Consider the following 20,553-nt stretch of genomic DNA (forward strand, 5'->3'; position numbering starts at 1 on the left):
AATGCACATCAGATCATAGTGCATGTATTCAGCCACAGTTACTACACACAGTTGACTTTTCTCCTCCCTTTTCCTTAAATGTTTTGAAATCCTGTTGTCATTTTTCAGTCTGGAAACTAGGCTTCAATGAGATTTATAGTTAACTATCTCGTGAGTATGGAAAAAAAAAACCCTAATATAATGCATGCAATCTACTTTGTTCATTTGTGCTTCATTAAAAATAAAAAAAACTAATCTCAAGGTTGTTCTCGGTTGGTTTGGATGGAAGTATGTAGATTGATATATGAACCTGTCTGCTTTTTAAGTCGTTGAAGAGTTGGCACATGCAGTGCGCAATTTTATTGGTAACAGGGTATAGTTATTTGAAAAGCTTAGAAATGCTACAAATGCCATTTCAGAGATTTTTCTCATCTAGCAAAGTATACCATAAAATGAATAAACTCTGCATAATTTGGAACTTACTAAAGTAGGCATTTTTTTCTACTCTTCTGAGGATATTATCTGTGCTTTTTACAGTTCCTTCACTGCAGTCCAAGTTTGCTTATTGTAAAATTTGCAGAGAATCCAGTGCTGCTACTTTGTTATATTCTGCAGCTCTGAAATCTGAAATGAAAAATTGCCAGAAACATGGAAAGAAAATCAAAGTGAAGCATAAAACGGAGAGAAGGAGAGGAAAGGGAAAAGGAGGGGATTATGCCAGAAAGAAAAGACATGTATGTATTAAAAATACGAGAAGGGAGAGAATGAGAAGATTCTGTAGGCTGCAGATTGCTAGTGAAACTTGTGAGTATTGCTGCTAAGAAAAATGGTGAGCACCTTAGCTAGAGTGGTCAAAGCAAAAAATGCATCAGCCCTCCAAATTTTATGAAGTCACCAACTAAGATACCGGATCTCTTCAGGAAGTTTCACTTTTATTTTTCTGCTTGGGTAACTCCTCTTTCCTCCTCCTTTAAAGTATGTGATTACTGGCCAGTGGATGTGAGAGGACATAGCTTGCTGCACCACTGATGGAAGTGGTGGCAAGTCCTATTCCACTGCTTCCTAAGCCGTTCAAATGAACGGCATTCAGTGTTTGACTGTGGCAGCTGAAGTGTTGCCATCAGGGGATTAACTTGGTGTCTAAAGGCTTTAGGGCAGGGAACCAGTGCTTTTTGGGGGCTTGAAATAGATGTGAATTGATGTGCTGGCTCTTCCTGTAGTTCAGAATTAACTCATTCTGTCCTCTGGAATTCAATGTAATACTTGCCTTTTGGAGTTTATGCAGATAACAAGTCTGTATGAATAAAATATTGCAACTTTGAACACTTTCTTCTTTTGGTTAGACATAATTGGAGTTTTCTTGGATTTGTGAAATGTAAATTATCTGTCTTTGTTGTCTGTGTGTTTGGACTGCATCAATTTATGAAGTAGAATCAAGCAGGAGGAAGGGACAAATAAAAAGTACCATTTCAAAGAGCTGCTCAAGTACAGAAGGGATAAGGTTTGGTTCTTTTTTCTGTGCATAGTTTAAATGAGAAGTCCCTTTCCTTTTTCATCTTTTTTTTTTTTTCATTTTGTTTTTTGCACAGCCATTAACTCGTCTTGCATCTAGTAGATGGTCTTAAATTTGCCCATTGTGTATAATTCTGCTCACAAGCTAATATATTAATTTAAAAAGTTCTTGTCAATTTATTTCGGTAACTAAACTTCTGTTTAGTGGGTGGTTTTTTTTTTTTTTCACTTAGTGGAGGTGATAGCCTGGGTATTTCCTTTTCTCTGAAACACCAAGAATGAAACCATTTCATGTATAATCACATCATGTTTGTGCCAAATGTACTCAGTTCTTAAGATACTTATTTTATGCTTGCAAAATACAGAAATGAAACTTTGACTGGACAACAAAAAGGTAACTCAAAGATGCAATGACATTAGACAACACAATTGATGAGGCAAAGTTGTCTAATCTTATTGCATCCCTGAGTTATCTTAGTACTTTCTCGATTTGACTAATGCACACATCTACTATTTCCTAAAGGAAAGAGAAGGATGTTGGTATATGTGTCTCTGTGTGTGTACATATACATGTAGGTGCACAAATATACATGTGTACGTATATATACACATATCTATATACATAATTTCAAAGGGTATGCATGCAGTTTCACAGTCTTTCTGTGGTTTTTCCCCTCTCTTTCTTAAGATACAGTACTTCTGAATATTTTTGAGTTCCATTATTACATTTTCACTAGAAGTAAAAGTAGGAGCTTATGGAACAGTCATCCTTCATTTAAAGTTCTGATTGGTCTTGCATACTCATTCTTGCTTTGATGGGGCCATGTATTGTAGTCGCCTTGAAGACTGAAAGAAAAACGATTGAGGATATATTTAGCGTGACCAAAGAAGCAACATGATATGTTAACATCTAGTGCCTTGCCTTTGCCAAACAGCGTGAACAGTAATGCACCTGGACTGTCTTGTCATTGAAATTAAGGAACCTCTGTATACACCTTAGAGAAGCTCAAGCTCTATTAGAAAGGAAAAGAGACTAGAGTACAGATTGTATAGTTGTTACGTGAAAAGCTTGAGCTTTTAACTCATTAAATTGTAACATTAGTGTGTTTCAGGTAATTAAAGTGGTGTGATAGTTTCAGAAGCACTGTATGTTTTCTGCTAGGTTAGTTGTACTGCTTTAGCATGTGTTTGGTAGGGTTTAGTTCAGAAACAGTTTGGAATGCCTCGCGAAACTCCCCAGAAATCTGTTTACTGGTTTGGGTTCTTTAAGTTGCGTTATTAGTGGGTTTGCCTTTATTTTCATTGAAAGTACTCAGATTCTCTGATAGGTTTTTGTTGTTGTTGTTGACAAGAAACTATTTGTGTGTTGAATGAGGGAAGAATATTTATAGTTAAATGAGAGTAACATGACTGCATTGTTTTGCAAACAATTTGTGCTGTGTAGAAGAGTTTCCTAGTGTTTGTAACAAAGAATGATAATTTGCAATAGATGCCTTCATTATTTATTTATTTTTTTAGATTGATACTGATAGGAAATAACCATGTTCTCTCAGGATCAGTCAATAAGTGTTTTGATAATATTCAAGTAACAGTTTGCTTTCTGCTCTCCAGAGTAATGAATTGGCCTTACCATGCCTTCTTAGTTGGAAGGGATGATGATCTGGATTCCTTCAGCTGTTCCAAACCAACTGCTACATAAGTCAGTGAAAAGTGCCTTGAAAACTTTCTGATTTATAATACAGAGAGGGGATCTTTCTCAGTCTGTGCCGCATTGTTAAATGAAAGCAAACACTTTGCAATAAATTGGTACCCTGCACCTTCCTCCAGGTGAATTCTGATGTTTACCTGTCTCCCTGCAGGGACCTGTCTTACTATTCAGCCCTCAGAGCCTGCACAGGTAAACCCAAGTACTTTGGCAAAGTGAAGAGAGACCTGACAGGATGGTCCGTGTTGGTTTGTGTATCCTAATTGTTGGGAGTGTGTGCCTTCTGTCATTGCAATGAGATATCACAGTAATAAGGGAATGGCAAAATTTCAAGGAGTGGAAATTCACAGAACCACTGAAAAAAATGTGCTTCTTTAACCACTTTGATCGTGTAAAACATTAATACCTTTTATTTAAACTTCTGAACATCATCCAAATTAAAAACTTCACTGCATTTGACATGTTCCTACAGAATGTAGGTGGAACTGCATCTTCTGACAGTTTCTAGTTACATTTTTTGCAAAGACAATGCTTTGCTCTACTAGAACTTAGTCTGCTGTAGTTTCGATTAAATTTGCTGGAAAGGAGTTAATATTAAATTAAGAAACAACAATTTTCATACTAAATAGAGGAAGTGTGCTTGCTTTGGTATTCTATAAAATGATCAGGGCTGTTATGAACAACCATAAACCTCTTCGGGAAGTGCCCTGCGTGGAAACTTGGGAAATTTTGTGGACTTGGGCCAGATTTCTGTGTCCACTCACGCATGTGCTTGGTGATACAGTCTTTTCCCGCATTATTGTCTCCATTCGTTGTTGCTATTTAGTTTCCTGCCAGAAAACAGGCAATTACAACCACCTTGTCGGGATAAGTAAGGCACAACAGAGTTAACTAATGCCATTTTTCCATGAGGAGGTCACTGAAGGCAGGAGCTAAACAGCCAGATCCGTTATAAAGCCTTTCAGGACGTCAACGGATGGTGTTGGGGTAATGACTTTATTACCATATGACCATAATTTTGCTTGTACCTTGTTTTCATCTTACATGCTCGTTGCTAGATCTGTTAAGGACTGTGGATGCTAACACCTGACCTCTATCCAGATTCTTTCAGGTGGTCTCCTGCATGCTCTGCAGAGTGTCGGAGGCAGATCTGGGTGCTTTGGAAGGGCAGCAGCAAAAATTTCATGCTGGGTAGGGAGCTGCGTGGAAGTAGTGAGTGGGAGCGACAAAGTGTGTAGCGTGTGTCTGAATGTTTGCTCCTTGCTAGCTCACAGGCACAACCCTGCCCAGTGGAGACAATTTGAGGCTGCAGCGGGGAGAGGGAGAGCTGCGCTGTGATTGCCCTTGTTGTTCTTCCGTCAGCCTCATCCCTCTGCTGAGGGCTGCATGAGCCTTGAGCTGTCCTGGAGAGGAGATGTGAGGACGTTGTCCTTTCTGTGAGGCACCTGGAACAGCTGTAGCTTTGCAGAAGGGGCTTGCAAGGTTGGTGGTGTTGGGAGCAAAAGGTATGGTGAGGACCGTGAGTGACTCTGTAGCTGGCTGGCTCTGGGTGCCTCAGATGGGAATGGCTCACAGGAATGACCACGGGTTTGGGAATGGCCTCATCCTGCGCTTTGAAAAAGAAAATAGTTATAACCATATTTCTTGAAGGGCCTGAGCCTGCTGATGTCTGTTAGGCCTGATCAAATGACATTGTGGGATCAAGTGCACCCTCAGCAAGTTTGCAGATGACACCAAGCTGAGCAGTGTAGTTGATGCCCTAGGGGAGATGATGCCGTCCAGAGGGACCTGGACAAGCTCAAGAAGTGGGCTCATGAGGTTCAACAAGGCCAAGCGCAAGGTCCTGCACCTGGGTTGGAGCAGCCCCCAGTATCAACACAGACTGGGGGGTGAAGGGGTTGAGAGTAACCCTGCCAAGAAGCACTTACTTGGGGGTACTGGTGGATGAAAAACTGGACATGAGCCAACAATGTGCACTTGCAGCCCAGAAAGCCAGCTGTATCTTGATCTGCATCAAAAGAAAAGCAGCGTGGCCAGCAGGCCAAGGGAGCTGGTTCTGCCCCTCTGCCCTGGTGAGATCCCACCTGGAGTTCAGCGTCCAGCTCTGGAGCCCTCAGCACAGGAAAGACATGGACCTGTTGGAGCTGGTCCAGAGGAGGGTCACGAAAATGATCAGAGGGATGGAGCACCTCTCCCATGAGGAAAGGCTGAGGGAGTTGGGGCTGTTGAACCTAGAAAAGAGAAGACTCTGGGGAGATCTTATTGTGGCCTTTCAGTACTTAAAGGGGGCTTATGAGAAAGATGGGTATGAACTTTTTAGTAGGGCATGTTGCAATAGAAATCTACCTTCTTTCAGTTTGATATAAGGAATAGTTTTGGTTTGTGTGGTGTTTTGGGTTTGGTTTTTTTTTTTTTCCGATGAGGTTGATGAAACACTGAAACAGGTTGCCCAGAGATGTGGTAGATGCCCCATTCCTGGAAAAATTCAAGGTCAGGTTGGACTCTGGGGCTCAGAGCAACCTGATCTAGTTGAAAATGTCCCTGCTCACTGCAGGGTGTTGGACTAGATGACCTTTAAAGGTCCTTTCTGACCCAAACTGTTCTGTGGTTCTATGAAATCGGAGTATTGTGCTTACAGCTACCAGGTAACTGAGTTGCTGCATCACTTAATAGCGTGGGTTGTTAAGTTTGCCAGTCTTCCTTTCTTTGTTTAGGACCCTATTTCTTTGTTTAGGACCACATTTGGGGCATGTACTGGTGTAAAGTGCTTTCTTCTGTACCCAGTATAGACAGAGAGTGCATACACACCAATTCAATCTTTGATTGTTTTAATATAAAGGAAAAAAAGCTTATTAATGTTTCATAATAAAATGAGGAACATTTTTTTGAAAATGCAGATGAACACGAAAAGTTTAAAAGGGAACTAGTTGAAAGGAGTCCGCTATTTTTGTGGAACATTTTCATGTGTAATGTGAATCATCATTAAGGTAAACAACTGTAACTGGAATAAAAGCATAAAAGCTTAATCAGGAAAATGTTAAAAAAATGAAGACCAAAAAATCCCAACACTTAATTTGTGTTGTAAGAGTAAACAAGTAAGCACTTAACACAGGATAATAGGAATTTAGAGTAGAAATATGTGCTTGTCCTTTTAAATAAAGTATTAAGGATAAGCACTGAGAAACTAAGACATGTCTGGCCCTGAATTTGACCATTTCATAAAGAAAAATCAAATAAATGCCATTTTGGCATTTAGTATTTTATTTTTCCTGCAGCATAGCTATTATTCAAGTAGAAAGAAATTGAAAACCAATTAAGTTTGTTTTAGCTTTGCCATAAACATAACTAGCCAGAAGGGAAAACTGCTGCTTATGAAACAGAATATAGTTAAAAGCATCTGATTCTGTTGAGTCTATATATTTTTTATATATATGTACTGTATATATGTGTGTGTAGATATATATATGAAAGATTTACCGTAGTTGATTTTCATTATTAAGCATGGGCTAACAGGTGAATCCATGCTTTATTTTATAAAGCATAATATGCTTTTCTTTTTTGAAAGTGTTGGGTGATCACATCTCAAAGATACCCAAATCTATTGTTTCAATATAGAAAAAGTAGCCTAGTTGTTGGGGACAGTTGCTGTAACTGTCTTTTCTGTTAATATTTGATTGGGATGTATCTACCTCTTCAGCATGGACCATAGCGCAATTGTCAAAAGTCATACGAGATGCTTGTTTGAAGCTGGTTGGTGGCTGTTTGACTTCTGTGATAGCAGCCCTGGATGACCCGCTGGGAGGGAAAGCAGAGCTCCTTAACACAGGAGAACCAGTTCTCTCCAATACCTGTCTCCCCAACCATATTTCTCAGCCTGCTCTCAGTCCCTCAGGATCCCTGTGGCAGACTGCTCCACCTTCCTCCATTTCCCATAAACTGCTTTTTGGAGCTGCAGAGATGTCCTCTTTCAAATATACATGACTCAAATTGTAGATTTTTATGTCAACTCAATCCTTTTATTGATTTTTCTGTGGCAAGGTGGGGACGGTGTGAGTGTTTGGATGGGTTCTTACATTAGCAGCAAAGAATGTGCAAGTCCCCAGACCCAGAAAAGTCACCTTACAGTGTGTAACACACAGTTTCTTTTGTTTTAAAAGGATCTCTAAGCTGTAGTTTTCTGTATGTATCCAAGGCTTGCTGTCAGTGTTTTCAGCTTCAATTATCGGTCGGGCAACAAGCGTAATTTGCCTAGTAATCAGTTGAAAAAGCAGTCAACACTTAGATTTCCTCTTTCAGCCTTAGCAAAATCGAAAACCACAGCATCTGTAATTTACAAGTTTCTTACACACTAGTCTAGATGTAGACAGAACGGACAAAGGAATCTTCTGAGGTCAGGCTGTGAAGTGCAACAATAAATAAGGAAACGTGAAGCAGAATATAAAACTTGGAGCTAACTGCATTTCAGAAGCAATGTGGAGGCTGCTAAAAGAATTCAGATTTATCTTTTGGCAAAAGAGAGGCTTATAGTAACTTCTGGAGTTATACAAGGTTTTATTTGGTTTTTCATTTGCTCTTTTACGCAAGTCTCTGTTGTACACAATTTTGGTTTTCCTTGTTCTTTCGAAAGTGGCATGATTAGAATTCTCTTTAACAACTAAAACAAAAGATGTAATGGATTTTATTGGAAGTTGTCAGGTTTTCTGAAAATGTTAGCGTTTTTCTGAAGTAAAATAATGAAAGACTAGATCAGCAACTGGTTCCATAAATTCGGTGTTTTCAAGTAGGTTGAACCTAAAGTAAGCCACTTAGAGGAATCAGCTGAAGAAATAATTGAAATCTGACTGTTTAAGTTTGAAGACTGTTGGAGGATGAATGTGACTCTCCAGGCAAGTGTGACATCTTTTTCCAACCTACTTTAGAAGAGACCTGTATGATTTTTAGCCTAACTTAATGCCTAGAAAGATACTGGAACAAATAATTTATCAAATATTCAGAGGATGCTGAATAGCACAGATTTCTGGGGAGGAATATGCATCACACAAACCAGTCTGTCTGTGGGAGAGCAACAAGAACGCACAGCACAGGTCTGCAGACCCAGGAAACTCATTGTAGACCTTGTGGGCATGGATTGTGTAAGAGGAACTTCCTTGTCTTTTTGAAGGATCTCTAGTCCAAGGCAAAATTAGCAGTAGTTCAGCATCACACTGCAAAGACGTATTAACTGTAAGGCTTAAAATGGTTCTGTCCAGAGCCTGTTAAAATTCACTGCTTTCATTTAACTATTCCAGCAATAGACTGCTGACTATGTTTATTGAGGTTTGCTAACCTGAGAAGTGCTGTTTGCACTGTGGACGTCAGAATCACCTTTGAAAACTGAAAGAAAAAACTCTAAAAATCGCAAAGAGTAGGGACATTTGGCCAGTGCTAATTGTGGGGAAAAGAATTTCCTTCCCCCCCCCAATGATGCAACCTGGCATGGGATGTATAATAAGCATGAAAGACCTTTTCCATTCTACAAAGCCGTGATGAGGCTTGTACTGGATCACTGTGGTGACTCTTAGATACCTGAAGAAGGATGTGGACCAGTTGAAGGGAAGCAGGGAAGAACCATCAAAAATTATTTAGAAATCTAGAAAACACAAGGGAACAGGAAACATTGAAAGGACTGAGTTTATACAATCTAAAGAAGGTAACATAAAGGTGTGACAGGTATCAGGAATTGTAAAATGCTGATGCAAGAAAGAAATACTCTAGTGAGGAAGCAGCACTCTTGAATTTCAGACAGGCAAATTTGGGCCAGGTGCTAGGAAAAAGTTTTGAATAGTAAGACCAGAGAAGTACTGAAACATGACTTATGGGGGCTTGTGAATCTCTGTTACTAAAGGTTTTTTAAAAATAGATGAGAAAAATTGTGAGAAATAGCTAAACTAGAACTGATCTGGCCTCCCTAGGTAATAAGATGGACTTGCTGGATGATCCCTCCTGTCTCTGTTACCTTTCTTTTTTAATCATCAAATGTACATCCCAAGGCTCCAATTCCATGTGTTTTCATGCTTTCCCCTCAAGTTTAGCTTTCAGGAGGAAGCAGTTGCTCTCCCATGTTAACAACTGGACTTTCTACTAGTTTTACAGAGGCATGCTCAGAAGAATCCAGATACTAGACACATATGCAAGGCAAGCACCAGTTGTCATAGATGGTTGTTAAAAATTGGAGCATCATTACCAAAATTAACATTGCTGATTTGTGTTTAGCCATTCCATTGTATTCACTTAAATGCCTCATTTAGAAATCTGTTCTGGCTTTTATATTCTTTTAATTAATTAAATTATTTGCAGCATGGTCTGAAATTTTTGGAGTCTCTGAGCCACAGGAGAGAAAAAGTAGTTCTAATGTATGGGTTTCCCCGTTTTGATCCCCAGTAGGGTCCAGTGAATAACAGTCAGTTTTATTATTTATTATGCATTATTCATCATGCCATCTCTTTTTATGACTCTGAAGTGATTTGTATGCTGTTATAGAAGGTAGAGCCCTATTGTCTGTCAATGTACATGTTGCTTGGATTTCTCATTTTATTTGCAGAAATAATAAAAATTCTGCATCTTGTAGTTCTTGGTCAAAAAGTTCCATTATCCTCTTCTGGAACATGGTCTTATATGAAGATAAAGCATACCAAGCACATCTATTCTATTATTATTTAAATCATTCCTCTCTATTATTGGTTTTGAATATTTATTAGTTTTTTGACAACCTCTTTCATTATTCATAAAGGGTAGCCACACAGTTTGATGAAAAAAGCAGTACAATGAAACCTTATTTTGCATAGCTGGCTTCTTTCATAGAAAATGTTCTCCAGTGCTTGCGTGGTTTTTTTTTTTTTTTTTTTTTTTTTTTACCGAAGACCTGCAAGGTGCTGGGAACCTCTGTCATGTTTCTTGCAACGTTTCCATCCTATTGGTTTCAGTGGGAGAGGAAACCACCCGGAACTTCACCACCCTATGTGCTCTAGCAAGGTTAGGGATGAAATAACAAATACCCTCCGGGAGAAATTGAAATGAAACGGCAAAGGTCAGGAAAGAAAGATCTCTTTTTCCTGTAAGATATGGAAAACATAGGAAGAATTACTGATGTTGAGAGAAAGAGAGTGGAAGGTTGTTTTAGGTGATTTATGGGGCTTTCTTTCGAAGCTCACAAGACTCCAAGGAAATAAGGACAATTGCCGTACTGACCGCAGTACCTGAATCTCGAGGATCTGACTGGAGTCAGCATCGAATGCTTCACAGGAAGGCATAAAACCCCCCAGTAAGCAGACTGGGGAAGGACAATGTTCATGTACAAGGTCTCGTCCTCATCTCTAATATGTGTAGGTTTGCTTAAACCCTGAGGTATAAAGTTTAGATTCTTATTCTGAAACAAAGTACTCTTTAGACATCTTGGTAGATATTTAATCTCAACAGCATTTTGTGTCAGTGATCTCTTAGTCTGATAGTACAGCTTTCATGTAGATGGAATCTTTTGTTTATTGCTTTTGAATTTGACATGTTCTACCTTCATTGACTCTCCCCTTTCTCTTGTTTTATATTTTTGACTCATGGCTTGCTGTCCTTAACTGGCATTACTATGACAACTACTAAAAATTAGAATATCTTTTGACCAGCTGCCTTGTTTTTATTAAATCCTCCACTTCGTCTCTGCCAGACTACATAGTGAATCTGGCATTTTAATGTATCTGACTTCTTGTTTAATTGCAGCAGTCTCTTGTGTGAGACAAGTCCTTCGCCAAGACAGCCTGCTTAAAATCTGAAATATAAAATGGGCTTCAGGAAAGGTCAATTTCTGTGTTAATATTGTAGATCAGTGTGAAGCTTGCTTGATTCTGAAGAGCCTGGGCTTAAAAAACCGTGATAGTCCAGTGTAGGATTATTGACCAATTTCTTTTTTGTTTCCAGCTGAGCTGCCAGGATCATCTGCAATCAAGCTCTCCTCTTTGCGTGATCTTCCAGCTCAGCTGCAAGAATTGTACCAGCAGGGCTTTGTCTTGGCTGCTGTCCACCCTTTCGTGCAACCAACTGATGAAAAAGAGAAAACTCCCCAGGAACAAATCTTCAGGGCTGTGCTTATCAAGAAAACAGAAAGGTAAAGCACTTCCAATGAACTGGGATAAAAATAGACAATGTGATTTCCTGCTGAGTTTTGACCTACATCAGGAAATTACAGCAGAGTTTACTGTGCAAGACTTGATTTTTTTTTTTTTTTCTTTTTTTCTTTGGGCTTGAATAAGCTTAACATGTTCTTCATCTTTACAATTCATCTGCAGTTTGGCAGATGACTTGGAGAATAAAAAGCTGAAATGTGGTCCATATTTTGGGATGCATTGTCGTGAGAGGGAAACAAACAAGTCCTGCGCCTGACAATTTGTGATGATGGTCCTGTTGGTACCCTTTAAGAGTTTATTAGATTAAATTAAGACAGAAGAAATGTTTGCTTAGAAAAGGCATACTTATGGTTACAGTTAATGCAATTAATTTGAGAGCTGCAGTACTAATGCATACTTCTTAAATTTATGCCTAGACTTTAAGCTCGTCTTTCCTCTAAACAATACAAGTTCATTTAATTTTTCAGTGGGTGGAAACTCCCTAAATAAAAAGATGACTCTCCTATTTTGTTTAGTCTCTTAAAATGTATTAGGAGTGTTTTATGTAATCAAAGTCTGAAGATGAATAAACAAACAGGAATAATGTTCTTTTATGTTTTAATCTGGATTTAAAAAAAAATAATCAATAGAATGTGCTCCTAAGTAGCCCAGAAGAAAATTAGAATGTGAATATTCATAAACATATATTTATGATTTTTAGTTAATGATTTAAAACATAGTTTAATGTTATCTGACCGCTCACAACTCTGTAGCTACCTGTGTTGTTGCAGCCCTTCTGTATGGTTTTCCTACGTTAGTTGCATTCCCCAGTCCACCCCTTCTTACAGTGACCTGTACTGAAGGCTGGGGATAACTAAACCTCTATTTGTCAATCCTAGTCTCTCTCTTTATGCTGACGCTTGAAAGAAAGGATGTAACTGTTTTAGATACCTTTTTAAAACTGAAGTAAAACCACTATTCAATTTGCTACAGCCTGGTAATCAATCGGTAGCAATTATAGATGGGGTTGAACTTCAGTCTGTGACCTAAGGAGAAAGTTTTGCATTTCATTAGCAAATATATGTGGGCATTGGGTGTCACAGGCAACTTCAGTTTCTAAAATAACTCTCAGTTTACCTTGTCTTGCTTTTAGTTTTATTACTACAGAGCTTCATGCTGGCTTGCCTGATATTATTGTTTAAAGGGTTTCCATTCCATAAAACGTTTGGCTGAACAATGGATTTCCTGAGTAATGCTGGGCTGAGCTTGCCTGGTTTTGGGGCCTCGCTTTCCCTGCCTGCGGAATACCCTGCTGCAAATAATGAAAGTATTTACATGCATAAGTTTGCAATGTTAAGTAAGCGCTTAAGCACTTCTGCTGGGCTGGGGTCCAAGGGTTCAGCATCATCCAGGACTAAGCTGTGAAGACATCAGGGGGAAGCAGCACCCTTCTCAGCAGCGTGATCTTCTCTTCAAGCCAGAGCACTCCGTGTGTCACTGCTGTCTTGTACCGTATCCAGTAGTTTACATCTGTGCAGAATGATTCTGAAAGAGTACAAAATCTTAATTGCCTACTCACTCACTTGGGTGCCAGTGTTTCACACACTCTAGACAGCTGTAAATGACTGTACAAAATTGAAGACAGCAGAGAGTCTTGAACCAATTAGATTTCCTTTTACATTCACACTCCATTTCTTTGCATTCTCTTATCTGTCATTTCTGACTGCCTAGGGATGCGGAAGAGACTCGGTGCAGCGGGAAAAAACAGAGAAGTACCAGAAAGGGAAATGACATCAGTTTGGTGTTTCATGTAGTAGTATAAATGTTCCTGAGTTTGGCTGAGAGAATGGGAGAAGCTGTGGAGAAGTTCCTTCCATAGTGTGTGGGTGCAACGAGTGTTTGCATTGCCAAGTGCAATGAAGGCAGGTGGCTGTTGCAGATTTTAGATGACTATGGCCTGCATAGACATTATCACATTCCACTAACAGCGGGGGCAAAAACAAAAATGCAACAGGAGGAAAAAAAAAAAAAGACATACTGTTAATTTTTTTCATTAACCATTCTTGTTACACTGTCAATTTTACTTCCCCCCCCCCCCCCCCCCCCCCCCCCCCCGAGGACTATCAGGTCTCTGGCATTTGTAGGCTGTCTCTATATAAAACAGTTGAAGTCTTGGGTCACAGTTAAGGTCTGCTTAGTGTTTGTGTTGATCGGATGAGTGTTTATTTCTGTCATAAGATTTTAGGAGTGTAAGTAGTCCAGGTACCGTTGTAGGATCGTTAGTAACATTATTTATGCTTTGATGTACAAAGTGGTCCCCTGCTGTTTTCCGTAATGGTGGTGCCAGGCGTTCATGGGGAGCCAAGGAGTTATAAAAAGCTCTGTGCCTTGGTGTGGGGCCCACTCTGCGAAACACCTGAGGCTGTAGCTCCTTTTTTACTGCAGGTGTTTTACCATGGATGGCTCCAGTGCTACGTGCTTCGTATGTCAGTTGTCTGCCAGGTACCGGGTACATAGATCTCACCTTGCTATTTTTGTTGCCTGAATGGAACAGAAATGAAACTGTTAGTGCCTCTTTAGTACAGCAATATCAATTCTGTGTATACAGGGACAGAACTGAACTCTTGTATTGGTCTTTAATCGGTGTTGCATCTTTATATGTCAGTTTTTTTGTTTTAAAATGAATACTGTTGACTCGTATTTTGAGGGCTTAGTGTTACAGCACTGCCTCTCAAAAGGTAAGAAGAGGCTATACTGGCTGCAGCACATGTTGTGCGTCAGGAACCACATGCTGCTGCTGTCACTGAGACTTGCAGTACCTTAGTTTCTTGAAGAGTAAAATGGAAGAAATAGCACTTAGACATGTTATGCGTTAAAACTCATGAAAAAAGTACCTGTTAGTGTTGTTACTCCGATTTTGCTTTTGTCCTGGAGTTTTAAAGTACTCACTGTAAATTTGCGGTGTCATTGTACATTTAAGGTGACTTTTAAAGTTACTACAACGGTTTTGTGTTTGATCTGCACTGATATGTACGTGCCTTCATTATCTTAGCTGTCTAATGATTTCTGGTAAATAAGGAAGTGGAAGTCATTCCTGCTCTAGGACATTTAAGGAAACACATTCCTAACGTATATGGAAGCTGTAAATATTGAAAAGCAAGGTTTGTTCCTTGGAAATGTTAGGGAGAATATGAAAATAAAGGACAGATTTATTTTTGAAACATCAACGATACAATTGTTTGCGCTGCAAAAAGTGTAAAGTTCAATTAAAGTAAATGAAGTAATAGAGGAGTGTTTAATTCTTTAGAGGCACTTGGCATGAAGGTAGTTTACCAAGTAGCTGAAGGACTCTGCCATTGCTCTTATTAAATTGAATGTAATAAATTTAAATATTTCTGTAGCACCTAATTGCATTGTGGACACTAGCCAGTTGATTTGAAGTGGTTTGGAAGTTGAATAGAACGGAGTCAGATAAGAGAATAATAACTTCAGTGTTCCGGTGGATACTTTCTATCTCTAAATTTCAATGGACATCTTAATTAAAAAGCAATTGGCTGTTTTACTGTCGGTGCTGAGTTCCGAGATACTTGAGTTTCTCGGAGAACACATAAAATAATATGCAAAGAAAAATCTTCAAGCCCAGGTTTTTAGGGCTTTTTTTTTTTTTTTTGCTGAAGGCTCCAGGTGTGCAGTATAGTCCCTGGCCTCCTGGTTTGCATTGGTTCACACTTGAGAAAAGTTGGTTCACACTGATTTATGCTTGAAGACAAGAATCTCAGGAAGGGGGATATATGGTGGTACCCTGGAAAGCATGAACATGTGACAGCATGTCTCTCCTGGTGGAAGGGACAGGGGAAGCTCTGTGCATTTGGAAAGTTCTGGCTAACCAAGATAAGGAGAGTAGCATGGATTTCATGTATGTTCCCCCAAGGAACAGAGATGGTTAGGTCTTCTTGCACGTAATGACCTTTCTTTCTTTGCCTTTTTATTTCCATACTCACTAGTTTTTAATATAAGACACCTAAAACAGAGATTTCTATGTGCATTACTATTTTGGACAGCTTGTGGCTGAAGAAATTGCAGTCAGCCTTTGAACAAAATTGTAATAAAATCACAGCACAAAACTGCTCTAATTTATTCCCAGTGCCCCGTAGTGTCACTCCTTTGTCTGGTATCTTAAAGATTCTAAATTTAATGTCCATTAAAATGTTTTGATTTCTCTTTCTAAATACTGTGCACTAGAAAACAAGTTCCATTCTCTTCCAGTAGGAAAGAGACATGGTCCAGGCTCATAAACAGTCTGCTTAGAGCATCTGCAAATATGTCAGAACTATCCTGTTTCACCACAGGAGAGTGGCAGGGGATATAAATTGAATTCCAAAGAGGTCTGTCTTTCTGTTGTTCCATCTATCTCCTAGGACATACCCTTCTACAGATTTTGCCTCCAATCAGTAAAGCAATCGGCAGGGAAACATTAGTAGACTAAGTAGTATAATTTAAGAGTAATTTTTTTTTAGAGTAGACTTCTATGTTTACCTCAAACAACTTTGCAGCTGTTTTCCCTTTCTGTAAAATAATGAGGTGTCAGGTGTTCCAGTGATTCATTTGATGAGATGATTCTGATTCTATTTCTATAATTTCCCTATACCCATTAATCCTGATGAAATGTAAACTGTCATCACTAGGCCAAAAATAATTGTATTTATCTGCAAAAGAATTTGACAGAGTGAGTTCAAAAGTTTAATAGTAAAACAGGATTTTTACAGTTGTTTTTTTTTTTTTTTGTTGGTATGCAATGTTAATTCCAAGTGGTTTCAATTAATGGCATCTTCTGAGATACAGCTAAATTTTTGTATCCTTTGTGTCATTTTAAAGTCTAGAATTACAGAAAATTTAGAAAATGGGTTTGTAGAAAAACGTAAAGTGGCATGGTGTAAATGCAAAAGGCTGAAATGACTTAAACATGCAATGTGAAATGACTTAAACAAAACAGTAGTCATTGTATTGCTTCTTTGATGCTATGTTTGTATTTCCAGTTGTCAGTGTCCACTTGGTATTTGCTTAATTATGTTAACTGGAGGGGAAATTCTGTTCTTTCACACCTGAAAAACCAACTCTCTCTTTTTCCAGTCATACTAAACTCCCCTCGTAACATAGCAGTGAACAGCCCTTCCCATGAATAAAAGGAAACCTGTATTGTACTAAGGAATGGATGAAATATGGAAAGACATAATTATGTAGGGAAGAAGCAGCAGCCCCCAGAAGCGTTATGCTTTGTGAAGTCTTGGTTTGGTCCTCTGGCATTTGGATTTGCACATCTGCCTTCCAGAGGCAAAGGAAAATGTTTCTAAAACATTCTCACACCTTCTAGCCCCCAAAAGCTTTTCTTCTGTTCAAGCTTTTTTGCTAGTCACTGGAAACAGGGAGTTCTTCCTCTGGCTTTCTGTGGAATTTAGTGGATAGAGCCTTGAGCCATGACTGGTGCCTCTGCCTAGCAAGTCTGTCTTTGAGTTTGTGATGGATATTTCTTCACGCTCTATGTGAAAATTTTTCATGCCACGTTTGACCTTCAGTGGCACATCCCTGTATAAAATACACACAGTGGTCTGGAGCTTTCTTGGAGTGCGCGCTCTGCCTCATCAGCTGCCCCCCCTGCTCCGATGTCATTTGCAAACTTGGCAAGAGGCACACCTTGTCCCCTCCTCTGTGGCATCGATGAACATGTTCAACGTGACATGTCCCTGGTTGCAGACCCCTGGATGGGGACTCCACTAGTCACTGGCCTCCAGATGGGGCATCACCATTAACCATGGAACTGTTTTCACTCCTCTGGTTTTCCAGCCTATAGTATCCTAACTTGCATGCAAGAATAGTGTGGGAGCCAGTGCCAAACCTCTTGCTAAAATTGCCTCCAATGACAGCCGCTTGCGTCCCTCCACTCTTCCACAAACCCGCTCGTTTTAACACCAGAGGCCATCAGGTTAGTCGGGTATGATCTACCCTTGCTAAGCCTGTGCTGACTGTTCCCAGTCCCCTTCTCCTTCACCCCTGAAATGTGCTACAGAAGACCCCTAGGACCTCCAGCTGAAGGAAGGTGTCTTACAATGACACAATCTGACAAAAAATGTCAGTGATCTACTGTAGTGCTGTTGTGCTTGCTTGAGTTGATGAAAGTAGATACTTTGCATTGGTACAATGTATTTTTAATGTAAATGTAAATGCGTGTGTGTGTGTGTATGTGTATCTATTTGGTTTTCACATAGGATTTAATCTTGAAGATGTCAAATGTCAGACTTTGTCTTCATCAGCGTTAGGATCATACACATTTTGTGTGCAAATGCAGCGTGTGTTGTTGCTCTCAGCAGGCTGATTTCAGCTTGCTGAAAAAATAATATTTATTCCATACCCAAGAGTCAACAGATATCTTCCTTTAGCTCGAGGGACAATGGCTTGAGTTTTAAAAGCTTGTTATTTGTTTCAAGTTCAAAGAAATACATATTTCCTCACAATAACTTCTAACATTCACCCAAAATAAATGTTCTTTCATCTGTGTTCTCAAAATTATAAACACTGCACGTTAAAGATGCCTATGTATCCATACGTGCCTGAACTTTTCTCAAGAAACTATAGACAGACATTAAAAAAGTTTATAAAAATTTACTAACTAATAATATATATTCCAGTGACAGTTTCCTATATGAGAAAATTCCTAGTAAAGAAAATGTTTAGGTAATAAAGTTAAAACAGCGTCACGTGGATTAGAGATGAGGTTGTCATAATACAATATACCTGCTTTTATTTTTATAAAACCCTGGGTGTTTGTTGGGTGGGCATCATAAAACCTTTGGGTTTTTAATTTTTGCCTTCTTGGTTTTCAGATACTCTAGTTTTACTAGGTTGTTAAAAACCTGAAATTATCCAGATACCAACCGTTCTGGTTAATCATCTGGATGTGGGTTTGGTTTTTTGTAACCTAGATCAGTTTGTTGTAAAAGTACAGTTGCATTTTGAACTGTAGAGCTGTTCCTACATGGTGGAAAATCTCAAAACTGCACTTATATTCTTAGCATAATCTTAATCAAATAGTCATTTTGGAGAGTCTGCACAGCTTACAAGTGTGCTTATTGGCTTGCCGAGTTTATGGGCATGGAGAACATCAGGAAGATTAGGACCAAATGTTGGCTCCCTCATTTCCTTCTTGTATCTGAAAAGGATTGGAAATCCAGTTTGTAACAGACACTGAGTTGTCAGCTTTAATAGTAACTGTGTAAGTTACTGGTACTCTACAGCCGGTTATGGTTTATCTACCATGAAATGGTGCTTAACTGCAAACAGCTGTGCAGGAAATGACAGCCTACTGAAACAACCATTGTAAAATATTTTTGGCCAGTGAACTCCCCATTATAAGTGAATATCTTATTTATTCTATGTATTTTCTTCTTCTTTAGTGGCACTAGAGGTCCTATTTAGGATTCAAGATGCCACTGTCTTTACGTCTGTGGTACTCAGCCTTTTCTGTAATGCTTGAGGGTGCCCTCCTCCCCTGGGCTGCAAACGTCGTCCCCCTGTACAGCACCAGGCTGATGTTCCCTCTCAGCTCTTCGCAACACCATGGTTAAGATGGCCATGGTGGTCACTGAGGGTACCTACGGTGACAGAAAAATCCTTCTCCAGAAAAATCAATAGAGAGAAACAAATGATGAAGTCTTTAATGAAGAAAAACATAGCTGAGGGTGTATAAGATACAGTGAATTTTTCTGTCAGTCTCCACGATTAACCAGTGGTTTGTCCTCTTCTGGGGCGGCAGGCAGGAGACTGCCCTTCCCCACTGTAGGTGAAGTGCTGGTGGTGTTTGCACTGTCCCTTCTGTTCCCTCAGGTATCGCAAAATGTGTCGTAGTGAGTACAAGGTGTTGTAATGTGTCGGGGTGTACCAGCTTCTCTGGTTTGTCTTCATTTCCAACACGAGTGCGGCATTACTGTGTCCAGTTGTGCTTCTTTCAGAGCTGGGCCATTTCTAATTAACCCAGGGATTTTTTTTTATTAAAGGAACAAAGGTAATTAAAATAACTCGAATATTCGCAGACAATGAAGGGGGGAAGATTCAGTTTTCCAACCTAGGAGGAGGGAAAGAAGAGGAAGAAGTCACTGACTGTACATCCAGAAGAAAAGGAAGATCTTTCAAACTGTTGGGGCTTACACATTTTTGTAACTAAACTTATCTCAGCATTTCTATTTTTCTTGCTTTTGTTGAGAAATTGTATATGATGGGAAAGTGGAAATGAAAACCATTGTTTTAATTTTAAAATATATTACATATTGGACCCCCAGTAACTTCCCGAGATATAAAACTGATAAGAGACTCCAGAGTATGGCTTATTGGGTTATTTCTCAAATGATTACTCTCGGTCCTTCTTCAGAAGAGAACGGGGGGATGCAAGTGCAGGGACAGGACTGAAGCAGGAGATCCGAGCTCTACTCTTGACTTTTCCTCTGACTTCTGTGATCTTGATAGATGTGCATATTTTGGGGGTCCTAATTCATAGTCTGGAAGGAAAGTGGTCCCAAAAGTAGTCCCATTAAATGAATAAACCCAAAACTATAATAATTTCTGTTCAGTATAGAATTTACCTGTAGCTATATTTAGCTAATTCTCTACGTTTATGCTAATAATATTCAAAGGGGTTGAGAGACTTCTATGATCTTTGTGAAATACTTTGTGATTCATATCTGAAATGTATTGTTTATTGTATAGAGGCTGGAAAGAATTTCTTGCCCACCTGGATTTACTCAGAAAATTATTTTGTGGTCTGTGACATCCACAGCTATTTATTATTTTCATACGGAAAAACTATGACTTTTGTTTGTTTTTGACAGAATAGGCTCTTAGATTTTTCTGAAAAAGGTAAAAACTACCAGTATAGACGAAGACTTGCTTTTAACATATCTGGACATGTTTGACTTGAAAGCATGGAAAATTCTTTTTGGTAGTATAAGTATTTCTGTTGGAAGGTTTTAACTAAAGATTCTGTAGCCTTCAGCAGGATCTGCTACGTGTGTTCTGTAAAATAATGTTCCTAACAGGGTGCCGTGGTATTTGATGGAATTTCTTTCATGAGCCCTAGTGCAGTTTAGAGGAAGAATTCACTGTCTCCTGTTTCCTTAAATATTCACAAGCAGCAAGTGTATTTCAAAGTAAGTGCTAGTTAAAGGAGAAAAAATAAAC

General features: G+C 39.2%; 1 protein-coding gene across 2 annotated transcripts in view; it reads left to right on the forward strand.

Annotated features, from left to right (window-relative positions):
- RFTN1 (raftlin, lipid raft linker 1) overlaps positions 1–20,553 on the forward strand; it is a 98,710-nt gene that overhangs the window by 29,466 nt on the left and 48,691 nt on the right. For both annotated transcript variants that reach the window (XM_080386458.1, XM_080386459.1), the window contains exon 3: positions 11,144–11,330. In XM_080386458.1, coding sequence (XP_080242584.1) covers positions 11,144–11,330 — 187 coding nt within the window. The remainder of the gene's footprint in view (positions 1–11,143; positions 11,331–20,553) is intronic.

Source organism: Falco punctatus (genome assembly GCF_963210335.1).
Source record: "Falco punctatus genome assembly, chromosome: 4".
Taxonomy (NCBI): domain Eukaryota; kingdom Metazoa; phylum Chordata; class Aves; order Falconiformes; family Falconidae; genus Falco; species Falco punctatus.